At 42.7% G+C, this 18538-nt stretch overlaps 1 protein-coding gene across 1 annotated transcript; it reads right to left on the bottom strand.

The window, feature by feature from the left end:
• Positions 1-11996: 11996 nt before the first annotated feature.
• LOC131239020 (MDIS1-interacting receptor like kinase 2-like) lies at positions 11997-16090 on the bottom strand. Its single transcript, XM_058236582.1, has 2 exons — positions 12810-16090; positions 11997-12346 (listed from the first exon to the last, which is right to left on the bottom strand). The coding sequence occupies exons 1-2, from the start codon at positions 16084-16086 to the stop codon at positions 11997-11999; spliced, it is 3627 nt and encodes a 1208-aa protein (XP_058092565.1). The 5' UTR covers positions 16087-16090.
• Positions 16091-18538: the final 2448 nt, after the last annotated feature.

The following is an 18538-nucleotide window of genomic DNA, read 5'->3' on the forward strand; positions in this document are numbered from 1 at the left end:
AAAGGCTATCCACACTGTAATTAGTAGTGGGATTTAAGGCCCTGATCGTGAGTTTTCACACTCATGGAGTTAATGAACAAGAAACTTGGTGATACAAGCCCTATAATGATGTTTTCTAAGATCCACACCATCCAGGAGGTTCTATGGGTTCCTTGGGGTTTTTGATGCATAGGTGTATAGTTAGATTCTTAGATCCACAGTCAGATTGGCTTTGGATCGAAGGTGGCTTGCCCACGGGGCTTTTTCGCAAGGATCGATGGTTGGATGATTTGATTAAAGTGAAATGAATGATCTTTTGGGTCCCTTAGGATCCTACTATCATGAATGCATGGATAGGCCCTCAGGTCGACAACTTTTCACGTAACTTATAATTAGATTGTTTATAAGCAATCAATTTATGGTCTTAGGGTCTCTTAGGAAAGTCTAAATGGAATCGATCTACTTGATCCAAAATTAGACGGTTGTATTAATGTAAATTTTAAGTAGGCACGGTATAGATCGGATTTAATGGTGGACCTTGTGGGTTTAGTCCCGAATCTAGTAGTGTGCGGTCGAAATTGGTAGATTATAAATGATTAGGCAGTGTGCCCCACACACATACATACTTAGATGGTAACACCCGAGTATCGAAAAGTACGGGCCGTTACACTACTGGACACGTCCAGTAGCCAATCCACGAAAGCCAAAAGGCCCAAAAGCTACAACCGTGTAATCCCTTTTCAAATCTCTAAATCCCCTCCTTCCCTTTTCTCCATCTCTAATCCTTGAATCTCACCCTCCATCTCCATAACCTTCTACTGCTGAGGTTTTCAGAATCAAATGTCATTTCCTTCCCCTTCTTCAAATGCTATTTCAAGCTCTGCCCCTGCCCTAAACTCCTTCAATTGCCATTTTGAGCTCCGATTCCGATGCTTTTAGGGTTTTCTCTTGAGCTTGAAGGAATCTCACGGCCGTGCGGAGTTTTCTTTTCATAGAAGAAGCTGGTAATGGGTTTTCTATTTATCTTTTTTTTTTTTTTTTTACTTCCTGATTTAATTATAAAGAGATTTCTTCGATGGCATGTTTGTAGCTGCTTATTGCTTGCATGAAGGTGCTTTCTTTGTTTTGATTAGCAACCTGCTCATTATAAACTATTTTGTTTATTGGGGAGGTGCCCTATTTGTTGTATTAGACTTTTGACCCTTGCTTCATGCTTGCGCCTCCTCCCCCCCCCCCCCCCTTTCTAGCAGAAAATTCTGGCTCCGCCCCTGATCACTCGTTCATCCATTGTTCCTTCTCTCGCATTGTTTAGTCGAATATCCTTAGATCAGACAACATCAGTTAGGTGATGCCCAATTCACTTTGCTCTGGGTCTGGCTTGTAGAAGGAGGATCCTTTGGTAGGAAGAGATGGATAATTGCTCTGCCAGTCATCTTTCGGGCTAATTGGTTAGAAAGAAACAAATACTGTTTTTGTAATTTAAGTGGTTCAATTTCTGGGGTTTCTAGTAGGGTTGCTTTGTGTATTAGGGAGTTGGTTCCCTCAGGGGCTTTGTCTTTGTGGTTCGTTTCCTTTGTTTGTTTCCATTTGTCTTTATTTTTGTTTACTATTTTTGGCATTTGGCTTTAATAAATTTTCATCTTAAAAAAAAACACCTGGTATGTAAACTACAAAAGTCCATTTATGGTTTAAAGCAAGTATCACGTCAGTGGTACTTGAAAATTTTACGAGGAGATTTCTTCACTTAAAACACCACTAATTGGTGTTTATACATAAAGGCCAGTGAGAGTAAGTTCATGTTCCTAACGTTATACGTCGATGTTATTATGCTAACATGCAATGATAAATGGATGATGCGTGTTGTCAAGGGATTTTTATCATAGAACTTCAAACTAAAAAATATTGGCGCCACATCGTTTGTCATAAATATACCATGACAGAGTAAGAGGTATTTGGGATTGTCTTAGGAAGCCTACGTTGAAAGGATACTTAAAAGAGACAACATGCAAAGTTGTCCATCAGGAGAGGCTACTATTGTCAAGGGCGACAAGCTTAACCTCTTAAAATGTCCCAAGCATGATCTTGAAAGGAAAGGGATGCAGGATATCCCATATGCATCCGTAGTGGGAAGCATTATGTACGCACAAGTCTACGCTCGACTTGATATAGCCTTTACAGTTGGAATGCTTGGGAGAAATATGTCGAATCTAGGAATGGATTGTTGGAAAGCTGCAAAGAAAGTAATGTAGTATTTGCAAAGCATGAAGGATTTTGTGCTCACATATAGATAGACTGATTGGTCGTAGCCGATTGGATATATATAAAGTTTCTGGTTGTGAAGGAGAGAAATGAGGATCACTTATTATCTATAGAACACATTAGCATGAAGGTAATGGTTGCGGACCCATTAATGAAGGCATTTAAGGAATTAGTGATAGATTTGAGATTGGTTATCATGTATTTAATTAGAGGGAGAATACAAACACTCCAGTTATGTGCACATTTTAGTTTATCAAGTACAATTGACAATTCAGTTAAAGTATAGTTTCATGCACATGATTAAAGTAAGTGAACCTGATACTTTATAAGTTTTCAAGGCGTAAGGCATCTCTTAGTAGAGATAGTAGGTCTGCTAAAAAATCTGCATGAAAGGCTATACTAGGCAATAGATTTTTAATATCATTCCCCCTATTTATTGGAATCCATGTCGTTGGGAGTGCTGTTATTTGTGATTATGTTTGGTCCTATTGCAATAAATGTAGTGACGATTGCCATAGTCCCATATTAGTAGTCTCAATGAACCGAATTATTGAGGGAATTGTTTATGATCCATTATAAGTATTTGATAAGGTTTTAAGCTCGTAAAATTGATACTAGATGTACATAATCTTTAGTGTACATAAGTCAATGCCGTGTGTCACCCAAGTGGGAGAATGTTGGAAATAATGGGCCACACGCAACACTGGCCACTAGAACAAAGAGGGTAAATGGTTTGGATTGCGTGATGAGCTTTAGGTGGGGTCTACAAGTGTGTGGCATGTACATTATTTCTTTGTCCCATAGAGCACCATATACTTAAGAGACCTGAAAGAGTTTAGGTTTCTCTCCTCTTTTGGTGGAGAGCAGCGGGTGATGGAATTGGCGGCCATTTGAAGATGGGTAGGATGTTGCTGCCAACCCTAATCCTCTATAAATCAGAGCCCCAGTCCCCCACTCTCCCATGCTTTTTAGAAAGTTTCCCACTGAAAGAGAGGAAGGGAGAAGGAAGACTTTGGTTGTTCTCCACTCCTTCAGCGACCTCAGTTCTATCCAATGTTTGAAATATCGATATCATGTTACGTAATGCATCCTTGGGATACAGATACGTAACGGTTATCGCATGGGATGTATTGTTTGTATCAGGTAATTTATTGCACCTTTTGGGAAACATTGGGAAAATTGTTAATTTTTTTTTAATGAAACTTCATGGATTGTTAAAAAAGACCTTAATACACACTTTTAAATCATAACATCTCAAAAAATAAGTGTACATAGTAGGTTTCTTGTATACGGTCCTAAGCTATGCGCTGTTTGACTGAACTAATGCAGCTATATTCAAATTGAATGCATAACATTTAGAGTGTGATCATCATTTCATCAAACACTGCTAAATACTTTGAAATTAGTCTCAATTGATAGCTGGTTGAAGGGAAATTTTGAAAAAAATTAATATTTTAATAACAAATTTTATTATTTTTAAATAAAAAAGGATTTTTATTGTTCGAAAATTAATAAGGACCTACCAAATCAGTAGATCAACCCTCATACATGCTTGATTTCATGTTTGGAGTGCAACATTGCAAGCAATTTGGGAAAAATTTGAATTTCCCCCAAAATTTCCCAAAGCAGACCACCTACACTCAAATTTCGAAATTAGAATGTATGTGATGATCATTTCATCAAATACTCCTAAATACTTTGAAATTAGTCTCAATTGATAGCTGGTTGAAGGAGTTTTTTTTTTTTAAATTTTTAAAATTTTTAAATTTTTTTAATTTTTTTAAAACATGGAGAACATGAAGAACCAATGGTATCGAAATTAGAGCTCTAACTCTATGATTCTTCATGCAAAACATGAAGAATCAATGGATTTGTAACCATTCGACACTGATTTAACATAATTTCAACAAAAAAAAAGGGAACGGAAATTGAAAATGCTCATCGGATCGAACATATGGGATATATTGGCACTACCTGTGCGTTTCATATCGCATAGGTGGGATACAAGAGATATCGTGGGATATATCGGCCAATATCGCCGATATTTAAAGCATCAGTTCTATCGTTAATGGCGGTTGTCTGTTGATCTCAGGAGGGAAGATTGAAACCCTCTTGTTATTAGATCTATGATGATGCACAAATGACAATTATAATGACCAACTTTCCAAATTGTGTGATGGGCCATTGCGATGGCCGTCGAACATCCAATGTGTCCAGTGTGCATACTTTGATACTCTCCTAGGGCCCCAAAAAAAAAATCAAGCCCTTTTTATGTGATTTGCAGATTTTGGCGGGATTTACCGCTCCAAGCTTTGTGGTGTGAATACCTACTTTATACATTGTAAACACTTTACAAATTAGCCAAACACATAATTTGTTCACCTGTTAACATTTTACCACTTAGAAGTCAATTTGAATAGCATGTAAATAGTTTATACTTGAAACTCTTTTCAGGTGCAAAGTGTTTATAACTTGAAACTTTACATGCATCCAAACGACCAATTGGGAGGCAAATGATGGATGGGAATGTTAAGGAATGGTAATGTTGTTTTCCGCTATTTATGCTGATAATTGCAATTCCGTTAGATAGTGCATCGAAACACACCCTTAATCAAGGCAATTCAATATGGAGAGTACAAGCTCCCCCCAACAATCTTTTTATTTTTTTTACTTAAATCTTTCTGTTTATACCGTCATAAGAAAATGTAGATCATCTAGAAACTCTCTTAAACATTGTGGAGAAATGCTAAATTGATTTGTGTGAGTGGTTGAAGTTGCGATTTATGGTACATGTGCTGAAAATCAGGCCAGTCCACTCATCAGGTGGGCCACATGCATGCATTTAATATGGACCATAATCGTCTTTTATCCAATAGCCCATTTTTATTGTACATGTGTGGCACACTTATGAAGTGGACCGGCTTGATTCTTTTGTGTCAATGCACGTTCACCGATCACTGTGGGACCCACCTGATTATGTATATATATATGTATTTATTTAAAATTTTTATCGTGCATGTGCTGCAAACTGCTTCTTCAATCTCTACACGTGAATCACCAAGCACCTCTCAACATTGTGGTAGCTTTTCCAAGCATTTGTTGGTTTCTTCTAATATCCTTCAAAAAAAAAAAGAGAAGAAAGTATGAGATATGTGGATAAAATGCGAAATCGTTATTGAAAATGACCATTTTTCTTAAATTTCTAGAGGGATCTAACTGGAGCTTTACATTCAAAGAGTAATGCAGAGGTAGGTTTTCATAGATTTTCTAAAGACATTCAGACAGCAGGAGAACTAGCAGGCATACATAGTAAGTCAGACCCACCACAGTGGCTATATATCTATGTGGATATGAATAGATCCTCAGGTCCTTATTTTGTACACATGCAGCCCATTACTCAGTGATACAGACCGTTGCCTTCAAGATCGTAGAATCTATTCTCTGTCCTTCTTTCAGTTGAATGTTGATTGTTGCTGAATTTCTTTTCTTCACTGTCTGTTTATAGCAACAGATCAAAGGGCTAAGTTTGTCCCATTGGGGAGAGCTGTAAAACCCGTATCCTAGCCCATACTGTTCTGTAAGCTTCCGCGGTCCTCCCGGTCGAATTCCGGCGACCTGCGATGCTTAGACATCAGTTGCGCGTGATCCTGAGTCGTGTCCTGTACATCAGAGTCGGCTCGACTCGAGACTTGTACCATTGCGACCGCACCGTCGCCGCGGTTCCAATGCCGCGACTCACAGACCGATCCGATACCCTGACAGGAAGATGTGGACCCGCGCTCAGTTCGAGGAAAACACTGCGCGTTGCAAATCCCAAGAGAATCTCTACAACATGTCCCATCAATCAATCACTCCAATCAATCACATCACATCATGTCAAGTACAAGAGCAACCCATGCTTTCTTTCTCCACAAGTCAAGCAAACCCTAAAGTCAACCAGTCTCTCACCTCACCCATCACTCACCTCACATTCATCACTCACATCTCTCTTACAACCCCTTCTCTCTCTCTTTCTCAACACACAAGTCGAAGCAACCAAAAACACTCATGTCCAAGCTCTCTTCCATGTGAGAGAGTGCATGTGTGTGGCTCACCTTCCCATCCTAAAATGCTTCATCCTAGCCATTCACTTCTCATCATACACCATCAAAGTGAGACACAAGGAGATTGACTTTCTAACGGACCAAGGAGATCGAACGGTGGGTGCTTCTATAGCCTAGATTTCATGCTTTTATGATGGGCCAAGTGAGGCCTACCGATTGATGGTATGGATCTCACTTTGGACCCTAAATGTGGCCGATGGCTCACCTTGATTATCATGATCATTCCATGATGGGGCCATTCTCCATGGACCCCATCATGATGTTTACTTCGTAGTTTGATAAGGGTTATCTAGACCTTTTATTTTGGTGGAGAAGGAATCTCCACCATTGATTCTTGATTTGGTGGGCCCACGTGTATTGGGACCCACTTGATGAATGATTGAATGCAAGGGAGGGCCGATAGTGTCGGGGTCCCTCCATCACGTGTGTGTGTGTCTCTCTCTCTCTCTCTCTTTCATTCTCTCTCTCTTTCTTTCTTTTATGGTGCGTGTTGATGTGGTTGTGTGGTCCACCCGGATGGACCCCACCATGAAACATGTATTTGATCCAAGCCATTTGTAGGTGGGGCCTACTTTATATATGTGTATGATCCACACTACCTCGCCATGTGGTGGCCCACCTAAGCAAGGCCCACCTTAATGGTTTATTTGCATGCCCAAAAAGAGTCCAGCGTCTGGACGTTGAATGGAAATCACAAATATTAGCCTTGGCTCAAGGCTATTTGGGTGAGCCACTAGTATGGGCCCCACATGGATGTATGGACTCAATCCACGTTGTCCATCCTATTTACCAACTCATTTTAGGTGTTGAGCTGAAAAATGAAGCAAATCGGATCATTGGGTGGGCCATAGCATAGAAGGAATTGGCTGTACCGTTGAAATTCACTCCAAAGTTTTTTGTACTCCGAAATATGCTCAATATTGGACTCGTTTGGCTTGTCTTGAGCCCTGGCGTCCAATGGTTGGATCGGATTCACTTAATGCGGGGCCCACATGTGAAAAATCATAGAAAAACTAAAATTTTCAAAAAAAAAAAAAAAAAAAGTAGGCAGCACCTGCTACCGCTGACAGCGCAGCAGACGCTGCTGCGCTGGGACGGTCGTGGCCGACCGTGGGTCCCCAAAAGTGGGCCCCACCGTGATGTGTTTTGATAATCCACACCGTCCATTCTGTAGACCCTTAGGGCAGTGAGCCGCCCTCCAAATATCAGCCTCATCTAAGGCTCAGGTGGCCCACATCATAGGAAACAATGGTGATTGAATGGCTGCCATTGGAACCCTTTTTTTTGGTTCCAGAAGTCTTGGATCAATATAAGATTTGTTTTTCCTCTTCAGTTTGGGTCTGTGTGATCGTACCAACAGATTGGACGGTAGATGGACGTTATGGTGGGCCCCACGTGGGACCCACAATGATTTATGTGTTATATTTAGCCGTCCATATGTGGACGAGCAGCAAAATCAGCTGCTGTGTTAACGTGAAATGTGGTGTGCGGTGTATCCAGCCATTCATATGCACGGACGTGGCCCACCTTTGGATGATGCTTTGCATCCACACGTGTGGGACCCACTTGGATATATGTATTCTGTATCCTTACCACGTGTGTGCCCTGCCATGATGTATCTCCAGCCTGTCCATCATCTGGGCGGTGTTGTGGACACCAGCATGATGTAGATTTTGCTCCACACCGTCCAGTAGTGGACCCCACTTCCTACACCTGTGATGTCCAACCATCTGTCGGTTGGAGGACGTAGGGCCACACCTTAATCTATTTATTCCATACCCACTTGCCATATTTATGGCCCATTATTGAGGCCCACCTGAGGTATGTAAGTCCTATGTGCGAGGCCTGTCGTTACGGCCCACCTTGATATATGTATTTTATATACACGCCGTCCATTGAACGGTGCTGTATAGGCCGACCATGATGTATGTGCTTGGCAGCAACGCCGTCCATCTGTTTTGTGGGACGGTGGGCCCCTTGATGCATGCGTTCTATACCCAGCCGTCCATTTGTTTTGTCGTAGGACGGGTAGGGCCCACCTTGAGATGTGTTGTATATTCACACCGTCCATCCACGTGGCCCCCACGTGACGTACGTGCTTGATCCAAGCGGCCCGACGTGATGTATAAGGCCCATTGATGCGGCCCATTGTGATGGGTAAGACCCATATGATGTGTGCCACTTGATGTATATGATATCCATGTTTGAGGCCCAATATGATGTGTACTCGGCCCATGTGTTGGGGCCCGATGCGATGCATTTATGGCCCATGTGCAGAGCCTAGTTGTTGTGTATTTATGGCCCATTTAGCGAGGCCCATTGTGATGTATTCCCGGCCCATATGACGAGGCCCATTGTAATGTATTTCCGACCCATTTGGTAAGGCCCATTGTGATGTATTTGAGGCCCATGGGTTGAGGCCCATTGTGATGTATTCAAGGTTTGTTATTGAGGCCCATCTTGATGTGTATGAGGCCCGTTATTGAGGCCCACCGTGATGTGTAGAAGGCCCGTTGTTGAAGCCCACCTTGACATATATGAGGACCATATGATGAGGCCCATGGGTCGAGGCTCAATGGGATGTATACAAGGTCTATTGCATTGTGTGATTCTACCATGGGTTATGTAATGACATTTATGGCGGGCCGTGCCTTGAGAGCAATGTTGGTTTGACGTCCACATTGTAAGAATAATGTTGGTTAAATATCCGCATTATGACTCTCCCTAGGGCCTATTGATAGGCCCATACTTGTTATGTGTAGGCCATCAAGGCCCATCTTCGTTGTGAGGATAGTTCATCACCATATAACATGCTTAGTATAGCTCCATGATTCATGCCCATACGCATCATATGTATGCTTGATATGAGGAATGTTTGATCATAGCATACGCTATTGGGCAGACTATTTACGGGACTCCTTATGAGAGGGAGTGCCCACATCATCGCGCCGTATGCGCAGGATTGCTGCATGACTGGATAGTGTGACTCATGCATCTTGCATATATGTGACTTGATCATTGTACACCCTAACGACATCAGGGTCATGGCATCCACAGACACATCGTGGATGGTCAGATGGGACACCGGAAATGCTTGGTTCTAGCACTGTGGGCACGTAAGATGTCCTTGGGTGAAAATCCCAGAACCTCCTTGGTACCAGGAGATGCTCCAACGTCTAGACCAAGTGGAATATGAGTGCCGCTGCCTATACCATAAAGTCGTGTCTCCCACTGTGTCGTGGTCAGTTGGAAGGGAGTGTGGTCTTATTCGCCCGAGGCTGTGCAGCTAGGGAGGAAGCAGTCGGAGTGGAGTGTAATAGACCCCGGTGATTTCCCCAGAGAGCAACCGTACTTGTATGTGGACTTATTGAGCGGGAATTGCATATCCATTCATTCATTCATTCACTATCCACTCGGGCTGGTGGTGCGTAACTATTTGTTATGTGTACCTTCACATGGCCAGGATTTCGGTTGGGGCACGCGACTAACCTGAGATCAGGAGTTTACCACATTGTGTCTGACTATCCAAATTTAGGTATGAGACTGGTTTGGATAGAAGTCCCTTGTGATGGACCCCATAGCCTGTGATACTTCGTACTATCATCCCGACTTCACATCCTAATATGGTCATTTCATTCGTACCGCATATTACATTGCATTCACAGTACTTAGCATTTTGGGTTACTATGTTTTTGCACTTATATGGCCTAGATGAGGTTGATGGTATTTGTGTCTCGTTAGGATTTGCATATTGCATTCCATCCTCAGCATCTGTTATTGTCTTTTTATGTTTCGCATCGCATGGCCTTGGTATGACCGATAGCATCCATGCCTTGCATCACATAGCTTCGGTGCAGCTGATAACATTTATGGACTTACCGCATATTTCTGCATTAGTCTGATATTGTATGATTCATGATCTTATCAGTATTTCTGTTTATTCCGATGGTGTATGATTTGTGGGCTTTATTATATACTTGGCACTTACCTTACACACACTTTCACCACCCTCTAAGCTTTCTATAAGCTTATGCATGATAGATGCGTGCAGGTGGCGTTAGATTGCAGCAGCGTTGAACTTGGAGTGTGCAACGGTCTTCTGGAGTTTTGATTTTCGACATATGTATTTCCCTTTCAGCATTGTATTCAAATATTTATATTAGTAGATATGTGATGATGATGTTGCCTTTGTGATTTGGGTAAACTTGTGGTTATGCTCCATAAAAAAAATTTCATACTGAAAATCCTCCTTGTAGGATTCCAGGATCGGAATCTGGCATGCGACTGCCGGGATCCGAGAATGGGGGCACTACGGAGGCTGTCGGTATCGGATTCGGCGATCGAGAATTTTGTGAGCCCGTTTTCCGAGTTTGGGGCGTGACAAGAGCGGGCCTAAATTTAGAGAAGTTTCCATGTTGATGATGGAACTGAACCTGTCAAGATGTCATAGAAGGTTTTAGTACAGACAAATTCATTACATTCCTCACTACTAGTAGGATTGGACCTGAAATATAGTTACTGTGGAGCTTTAGGACAGCTGGGTGTATAGGATTTTCCATCACTCGAAGGGATCAGACATGGATTCCAATTTTGGAAAAAAAGACGAAACATTGAGATATGATGGTCTTTGGAAGGTGAAAGTCAGCCAGGCCATTCGAAAGTTGTTGGAGATCTCGTTCGATGGGATCGATCATTCCTATTCCACATGCCCAGAAATTATTTTTTATGCTTCTAGAAATAAATATACTGAGTTAGGTTCACTTTCCTTAAGCTAGACAAGTGAAACCGGCAATATTATTTGTGAATCCCAAGTTCAAAAGATTAAGAAGAAAATTTTCTGTTTCTGAGATTTGGATCTGGTCGCTCGGGTGAGAGCGAGTGAGTACCCTAACCAACTAGATTAAGAGATAGGTTTTCCAACCTCTGGAAATGTAGAACATTGTTTTGATTCCAGTGATGCATAAGATGCTGACTTATAATGGAATTTCACTTATAGATTCTGTGGAATTTAGTGATATTGGTGTGAAGAAGAGTGAAGCTATTTCTCCATATTTCATAATTTTGGTGATCCTGACATGAGAGAGTTCAGTTAGGTTATCCAGCAATTCAGTTTAGCTTGATTTATTCTTATACGACTTCAGAAAGATTAGCTTGATTCTGCTGGAAGCCTGGAATCATTATGAGTCTTTAAGCTAAGGTGAGATTGGCATAGGCTAGATTTGTAGAAGTGTAGATTTTGGAGCTATCTTGCCCCTACACAATCACCTCAAGGGCATATATCATGGTTACAACTTTTGTTTTTGCTCCTGAGACAGCCAAACTTGCGTGGGCTTTTTGGCTGAGCTGTGGTGGATAAGCTAGCTTTCCATTTTGAAGATATTTAGCTTTACTTCCTGGGAGGGAGGGAGGGAAGGGTATCTTATTTATAAAAAGAGGCATAGGCCCAGATGCACATACACCTACAAGTACAAATTAATGTTATCTATTTTACATCAAGTAGAGATCTTTGTGCATGCAGGTATCTTATTTATAATAAGAGGCATAGGCCCAGATGCACATACACGTACAAGTACAAATTAATGTTATCTATTTTCCATCAAGTACAAATCAATGTGCGCATGCACAAACAAGCACAACTCTTTATAATTAATTCTCTCACGAATTCATCAATTTTTGCAATGTCAGTGTGTCCAAAGGCTCATGGAGAGGTGGTCTCGTGCTTGTTGATAGTTCACGAGAAACGACATGCATGGTGGGACGGCACTTGGGGTTTGCTTGTGTGCAAGCCAGGGCAAGCTTCACTGCCCAAAGCACTTCTTGGACTATGGGATTGGTTGGAGGTTGAAGGCGTTGATCGAACACGCTTGCAAGAAGTACTTCATGTCCTCCATTTGATAATCCTGAGAGAAGTTCACCAGGGTGCTTTCCCATCACCACTTCAAGAGCAAGAACTCCGAAGCTGTAAACGTCACATTTTTCAGTCACCTTCATTGTTGCAGCGAACTCTGCAAGAAGCAATAAAAGACGGAAAGAGGTGTGTAATTTACCTGCCATGTGTATTAATCAGATGCACCATTATGAACATTGTCTAAAACATCGGCTGAAACTAAAACGCAACAATGACATGTTGTCATACCCAAACGTACCTGTTTGTCATAACAGTTTGACATATACCACCCGATGTTGCATGTTTGTTTCTGCTATCTTGATGTGCTTTTTGTTGGTTTTAATATAATCATTGTCTTTCAAAAAAAGAAAAAGAAAAAGAGACTGAAAATCCTCTATAGATGCATTTTAATGACCTAACCTTGTTGGAAATTTTGCAACTTACGTATCTCTTCTTGGCATGTATTTTGGTAAATGAAACAGCCGTTAGATTTAGTTCAGAATTTCAGGGTTTTTGGTAAGTGGGTGAAAAAAACTAACATGTTACCTCCAGGAATTTTCAGGCTAACAGGATGAGATTACCTGGTGCCATATAGCCATAGGACCCAACAGCAGTTGTCTGGTTAGACTCATCTGGTTTCAGTAAGCGCGCCGTTCCAAAGTCAGAGATATGAGCTTCAAACTGTGAATCCAACAGAACATTATTCCTTGAAATGTCTCGGTGGACAATAGCTGGTGTACAGTCATGGTGCATGTAAGATAGAGCATGTGCTACCCCTTTGATGATATTTATCCTCTTCTCCCAATCCAACACCACCTTTGCTTCTTCCCCGCACAGAATATTTCCCAAACTGCCGTTCTCCAAAAACTCGTATGCCAAAAACATGTACTTATTCACTGAACAATACCCATAAAATTTTACGATATTACGATGCCGGATTTCAGTTAGCGCCTTAATTTCACTCTCGAAACCCTTCCGGGCAGCATCCGTAATCCCATCTTCGGACATGTGAAGGCGCTTTACAGCGATGACCTTGTCCTTCTGGAGATCGGCTTTGTAGACACTCCCTTGACTGCCTTTCCCGATGCAGTACTTCTCACTGAAATTCTCTGTCGCCGCAATGATTTCTTTTAATGGTATCTTCCCATCATAATTCCATACTGAAACTGAGGTCTCCTTACTTAACTTGAGATTTCCATCATTCTGTTCTTCTGATTTCTGGAAGTGGATGAAGATGATGACAAAAATCAACACAACAACTGCAATTCCAGCTATTGGAATGACTATTGCCATGATCAGTTTCCGAGATCTGCTTTTACTATTGTTGGTCGGGGAAGAGTACCTACTGCAAGGCTCCAGACCTTGCACTTCTTTGCCGCACAAACCTGAATTGCCTGCCAAAGCCTCAGCAGTAGCATTTTGGAAGGCAGTAGTATCCGGAAGGGGACCTTCAAAGTTGTTATGTGATACATCGACTGATACAAGGCTTATCATACCCTGCAAAGCAGATCGTATCGGACCAGAGAGGTTATTATTAGAGAGATTCAAATGTTCTAGTGATGCTAAAGACCCAAGCTGTACTGGTATCTCTCCAGTGAGCAAATTTCGACTCAGGTCTAGCTCAGACTGTAGGGACGCTAGATTTCCTATTTGGAATGGGATTGTTCCATTTAATTTGTTGCCGCCGAGCGTCAAGGATATTAGTCGTTGGCAATCCCCGAGCTCTTCTGGTATCGGCCCGCTTAGATTGTTATTTGAAAAGTCCAGGATTTGCAATCGTGATAACTGTCCAATCTCTGCTGGTATCAGACCCGAAAGCTGATTTTCACTCAAACTGAGGCTGTAAAGAGGTGACGGCGATTTGAAGAACTCTGGAGGAATATCTCCCGTTAACATATTAGAAGAAATGCTCAGGACTTGGATATCTTCCAGCTGTCCAATCTCTGGGGGGATTCTGCCTGATATAGAATTTCCGGATATTCGAAAAGATGAAAGTTTCACACATTTTCCCCAATTCGGCGACAATTCACCAGAGAGACGGTTAGAGCTCAAGTCGATGTATTCAAGATCTGGGTATACTCCAAATGCATCCGTGATGTCCCCATTGAGGTGGTTCCGCTCAAGGCGGACTCTGACTAAGCCCGTGCAGTTTCGAAGGCTCTCTGGGAGTGGTCCTGTGAATCTGTTATCATTGGCTGCAACATATAAAAGCTCCCCACCTCCACAGATTTGTGGAGGGAGTGGGCCAGAGAAATTGTTGGAGGAAAAGCTGACATTCTGAAGGTGAATGGGGCTCAAATCTTCGGGTAAGCCACCTGAGAAGTTGTTATTCGGAACATAGAAGACTTGCAAGTTCTTTAGTCGGGATACTGTTGATGGCAAGGGGCCTTGCAGGTTGTTGTCGCTCAAATCGAAAAATGCAAGGCTTTCCATGTTCCCTATCTCGGGTGGTAGGGTTCCATTCAGTTGGTTCCCAAAGAGACTCATCTTATGAAGACTAGTTAAGTTTCCTATGCTCGAAGGGATTGGGCCAGTGATCGAATTAACTGATAAGTCGAGTTCAATCAAACTCAACAAGCTTCCAATCTCGGAAGGTATTGAACCTGACATCTGATTCTGAAACAGGTACAAGAATTTAAGTTTACGGAGCAAACCTATTTCGGGTGGGATTCTTCCTATGAGGTTATTTTCCTGGAGTTGCAAGGAAATGAGCTGGGTCCAATTGGATAGGAAATATGGATGGATTTCGCCAGATAGATGATTAGTAGACAATCCGAGTTCTGAGATCTGGGTTAGCTTTGCCAAGGAAGGTGGCAATGGACCCGAAAGATTGTTAACTGCCAGTGCAAGATAAGTAAGGTTAGTGCAAGAACCTAGCTCATGAGGTATGGTTGAATTCAAGCCTGCATTCCTGAGATCTAACCTCCGAAGCATTGTAAGGTTTCCTATCGACGGTGGTATTGGCCCCAGGAGTGTATTGTTGAGTAATTCGAGGATTTGGAGGTTGGACAGGTGCCCAAGTTGTTTGGGTATTGAGCCATTGAGCTTGTTCATTCCCAAGTGAAGTTCTTGAAGGTTTGTAAGGCTTGTGATTTCCACTGGAATCGGCCCCTGGAATGAGTTTAAACTGAGATTTAGGAATTTAAGGTTCTTTAGACTAGACCCAAGCTCTACAGGAATTGGACCCGTCATGAGATTTTCCTGTAAGTCCAAGAAAATCAGCTTCGAACAGTTGAGGATGAAAGGGGGGAAATATGGGCCAAGATTGTTGACATTGATAATGAGCTGTGTCAGTGACGCCATGCCCGTAGCCCGAACTGGGTCAGGAGGTGTAAGATAGTTCCCGCCAAGATCCAAGAGCCATACCTTTTGAAGACTGGTTAGCTGATATGGAATTGCACTGGTGAAGCTGTTGTTTGAGAGGCGAAGGATGCGCAATTCCGTGAGCTTTCCAACCTCTGCAGGGATTGAATCTGTGATATTATTGCTCCCCAGATCGAGAAATGTGAGTTTCGACAGAGTTCCAATTTGAGTTGGCAGCGCCCCAACAATGTTGTTCATATGGAGATTGAAGCTGGTGAGATTGGGGAATGTGGAAAAGTTGAATTCATCAAGAGTCCCATTGAGGCCAGAGTATGAGAGGTCGATCTCAACGACTCTTCCAGCTGCGTCACACCGGATTCCAGCCCAGTTGCAAGAGCTGTTTTCACTGACATTGGTGAGAGTCCATGAATCCAGAGAATGAGAGATTAAGCTGTCCTTCCATCTCAGCAAAGCCTCTGCTTCTTTCTGTGCTGATATTTTCACGCAAACGCAAGACAAGAGGAGAAAGATGAGGCTCAGTAGTGTTTCTTTCATGGTTGGGAAATGAGAGAACCCTTTTTCATTTCATTCTGCTTTTATTTTGTTACGAGTTACCACTATTCTTCTTCATTATGCATTGAACCAAGAATGGTGTTTGTTGCTCCGTTAACGTATATGTGGTTGTCTGTATGGTGAATCTATACCGTCCATCATGTTTCCAGCCATTCATATGGCCCATGGTACAAAAGGATATGGGATCCGTAATTCTTGAAGAACCTACAAGATTACTCAATGGTTGATATTAAAGAGGGAGAAATCTGTTACACGGATGAGCAGGATTCTCCTATCAGGGTGACTTTTTGTATGGTGGGCCAACCTCCGAAGGACCGACGAGATGGACAGGCTGGATTTTTGACGCAGGGATGAACGTGATGAGGATAACTACTCCGAATCCACGGAGCTTCTCTGGACTCCTCACAGAGACTTCTCGAATCCACGAGGAAAGAAAGCAGAAAATAGAAATAAATTCTAATAAATTCGAAATTGATTGATGAATAATTGATTAAAAACGAGTTTACAACCCTTTAAATAGGGCTACCAAGCAATGGGAAAGAAATTAGAATCAAACTACAACTCAAACTCTTAGAATCCGCGACTTACTATAAATAGTAAACTTACTATTTATAGACGGTCGTGATGTCTACTAGTGCGCAAGGTTTTCGGCCAAAAATAGTAAGTGTCCTATTTGGCTTCATCAAACCGTTCTCCTAATTATTCTAAGCTCTTTTCACGTTGGGCGCAACTCCTAAAGCCCGACGGATGAAGAGTTATAATCAAACTAAAACTTATTATTTATAGTAAAAACGAAATTAAAATAGGGAAACGACCGTCAATCCAGGGGTTTTTCGCAATTCCGGGCTGCGCAACCCGGCGTAGGCTTCAGTAGCTCGTTCTACCCCAAAATCATATATTTTACGTCAGATCCGGATTGCAAGATACGCCCGATTTAAGGTTCGATGGTCTGGATCACTTCTGTCGTCGACCGGGCCTTTTCTGATCCATCTTGGCCATGTAATTGTCCGCAACCCGCTCTACATCAGTCTCCTCCACTTCAAAAGAACTTGTCCTCGAGTTCTCGTCATGCTCTGGTTCATGATACTCGGTCAGGTCCGCGACATTGAAAGTTTGTGAGATGGCCATGTCATCTGGAAGATCAACAATATAAGCGTTATCATTAATCTTTCGGATGATTGGGACGGGTCCAATCTTCTTATTTTTCAACTTGTTGTACATCCCGGTCGGAAATCTCTCTTTGCGCAGATGGACCATAACGCGGTCGCCCACCTCGAACACCTTTTGTCGCCGATGCTTGTCCGCTTGTTCCTTGTATTTCTCGTTCGAGGCATGTAGCTTGGTCTGCACTTCTGCATGGATGCCCATGATCTTATCTGCCATATGTTCTGCTGCAATGCTCGTGCCCGGGTGCTTGGGTAGAGGGACCAAGTCAAGTGTGTGGCGAGACACTCGTCCGTAGATAATCTGGAACGGTGATCTCCCTGTCGAGCGGTTCACCATGTTGTTGAATGCAAACTCTGCTTGGGACAAGGACAAATCCCACTGCTTCGGTTTTTCTCCTGAAATATAGTGAAGGAGGTTTCCCAACGTGCGATTCACAACTTCGGTCTGCCCATCAGTCTGTGGGTGGTAAGCACTACTGAATTGAAGTCGTGTATCGAAACGATTCCATAAAGTCCGCCAAAAGTGGCTAATGAACTTCGTGTCACGATCGGAAGTAATGGTCTTGGGGACCCCGTGTAGCCGAACGACCTCCCTGAAAAATAAATTCGCCACGTGTGTTGCATCGAGGGTCTTCTTGCATGGGATAAAGTGCGCCATCTTTGAAAAACGATCTACCACCACGAACACCGAATCCATGCCGCGTTGTGTTCGTGGGAGACCAAGCACGAAGTCCATTGATAAATCCTCCCAAGGACCGTTAGGCACAGGTAACGGGGTGTAGAGGCCCGTATTCTGAGATTGCCCCTTGGAGGTCTGACAAACATGACAACGTTGTACGGCTTTTCCCACATCGCGTACTAACTGCGGCCAGTAATACCGTTCTTCCACAAGAGCTCGCGTCTTGTCTCGTCCCAGGTGTCCAGCAAGACCACCTCCATGTAGCTCTTGAATAATCTGCTCCCTCAGAGAACTTTGGGGGATGCACAATCGATTCCCTTTGAAGAGAAAATCGTCCTGTATATGAAGGTCACTGGGGTGACCTTCTTGACACTTCATCCAAGAATCTTTGAAGTCCTCATCCTCGGCATACAGCTCCTTGAGACAGTCGAGGCCGACTACCTCGTTGCTCATTGTAACTAGTAGTGATACACGACGGCTAAGTGCATCACCACCTTGTTCTGCGCCCGACTTGTGATTGAGCGAGCGTGAATTCTGTAAAACGCAACCCATCTAGCATGCACACGATTCACGTTAGTCCGACTATTAA

Source organism: Magnolia sinica, chromosome 3 (genome assembly GCF_029962835.1).
Source record: "Magnolia sinica isolate HGM2019 chromosome 3, MsV1, whole genome shotgun sequence".
NCBI classification, from domain to species: Eukaryota; Viridiplantae; Streptophyta; class Magnoliopsida; order Magnoliales; family Magnoliaceae; genus Magnolia; species Magnolia sinica.

Coding starts and splice junctions, on each gene's coding strand:
- LOC131239020 (XM_058236582.1), bottom strand. CDS start 16,086: ATGAAAGAAACACTACTGAGCCTCATCTTTCTCCTCTTGTCTTGCGTT. Junction 12,347..12,809: donor CTATGGCTATATGGCACCAG/GTAATCTCATCC, acceptor TGCTTCTTGCAG/AGTTCGCTGCAACAATGAAG.